General features: G+C 44.6%; 1 protein-coding gene across 1 annotated transcript in view; it reads left to right on the top strand.

Moving 5' to 3' along the window:
• The window catches only part of grk4 (G protein-coupled receptor kinase 4), a 45,211-nt gene extending 44,365 nt beyond the window's left edge, over window positions 1–846 (top strand). The window contains exons 14-15 of the mRNA XM_030787740.1: window positions 131–268; window positions 667–846. Of these exons, the coding sequence (XP_030643600.1) occupies window positions 131–268; window positions 667–846 (318 nt within the window). The remainder of the gene's footprint in view (window positions 1–130; window positions 269–666) is intronic.
• Window positions 847–1,394: the final 548 nt, after the last annotated feature.

Genomic DNA, 1,394 nt, shown 5'->3' with positions numbered 1-1,394 from the left:
GTATCTCATTTGTGTTACTGGCCATAACCAATCAGAATTGACCACACATGCTGTGATTGGCTATTTGCGAGACATACCTGTAATTTAATTGGTTCTTGTGCTTGATATTTGTGTTGTTTTCCCTTCTCAGCCGAGAGCGGTCTACTGCAAAGACGTTTTAGACATTGAGCAGTTCTCCACTGTCAAAGGCGTGAACCTGGACCCAACAGACGATGACTTTTACCACAAGTTTGTCACGGGAAGTGTCTCCATCCCATGGCAGAATGAGGTACTGCACCTAAAGAATGGGAGGGGGGGGGAGCTTAAGCTCTCCCCCCTTTTATAACATAAAGAAACTTCATTTTTCTTTATGTTTTCTTCAATTTAATTCGTTTTAATTGAGGATTGATGTCCAATCCTGATGCCCCCACCCCCCCCAACAAAATGACTTTCATCGTCAGCTGAGAACACGCTTCTGTAATGCTTATGTTTTATTCATAGCCTATGAATATGCATGTGTCTAAATGTGTACCTCTTACATCACACTTAGCTCTTTTTCTATATTTAAAACTCTTATGACTGTACCGCTCCCTGATTGGGCTCTGATTGACACTCGCTGCCAGCCAATGAAATCGCAGGAACGCCTCGGCATGATCCCACCTCCCCCTCTCTCTCCTGTTTGTGCAGATGATTGAGATGGAGTGCTTTAAGGAGATAAACGTCTACGAGACAGATGGTGCTCTTTCCCCTGACTTAGATGTAAATAGACCCAACCCCCCACCAAAGAGAGGTTTCTTCTACCGATTGTTCAGACGAGAGGCAAGTGCTAACTCCTCAGCTGCTGCCGTCAGAGGGGGTGGGGGTTAAGGTATTCTGGTTCTTTCTCTTTTTTTTCCTTCGCTGTCTGTGACATCACGCCACCTGCCATTTCGCGTGTCATGGCCGCGCCGCGGTTTCCACGGAGCTCTGTGACCTCACTTGTCAACATTCCGTGAGACCATAGTGTTTGTTTCTGGGTTTTTGAGATGAGCTTCTGCCTCTCTCTCTCTCTCTCTCTCTCTCTCTCTCTCCCTCTCTTTCTCTCTTTATCTCTCTGTCTCTGTCTCTGTCTCTGATGTCATCTCAATGACACCATAACCTCCATCTTTGTGACTTCATTCCATTCATTAATCAGCTGGTACTCACAAACATCACTTCTCTTTCTCTCTTTCCATTTGGTAATATTGGTGCAATGGTTACACGCTCTCACCTCATGAAATTACAGACTCAGGTCTGTCTTCATGCATGTGCTTGTTCTCTGCAACGCGAGTCAATCCAGATGACTTCAGGGGCTATCTTACAAGCTGTTCTTTGTTATCTGACTGTTCTCACTGAAATTAATCATGTATTAGTCATGTTTTCATAAATCCTGTTAG

The sequence above is a fragment of the Chanos chanos genome, chromosome 11 (assembly GCF_902362185.1).
Source record: "Chanos chanos chromosome 11, fChaCha1.1, whole genome shotgun sequence".
Lineage (NCBI taxonomy): Eukaryota > Metazoa > Chordata > Actinopteri > Gonorynchiformes > Chanidae > Chanos > Chanos chanos.
The sequence above is the reverse complement of the archived record's forward strand: the minus strand, read 5'-3'. Positions and strand labels throughout refer to the sequence as shown.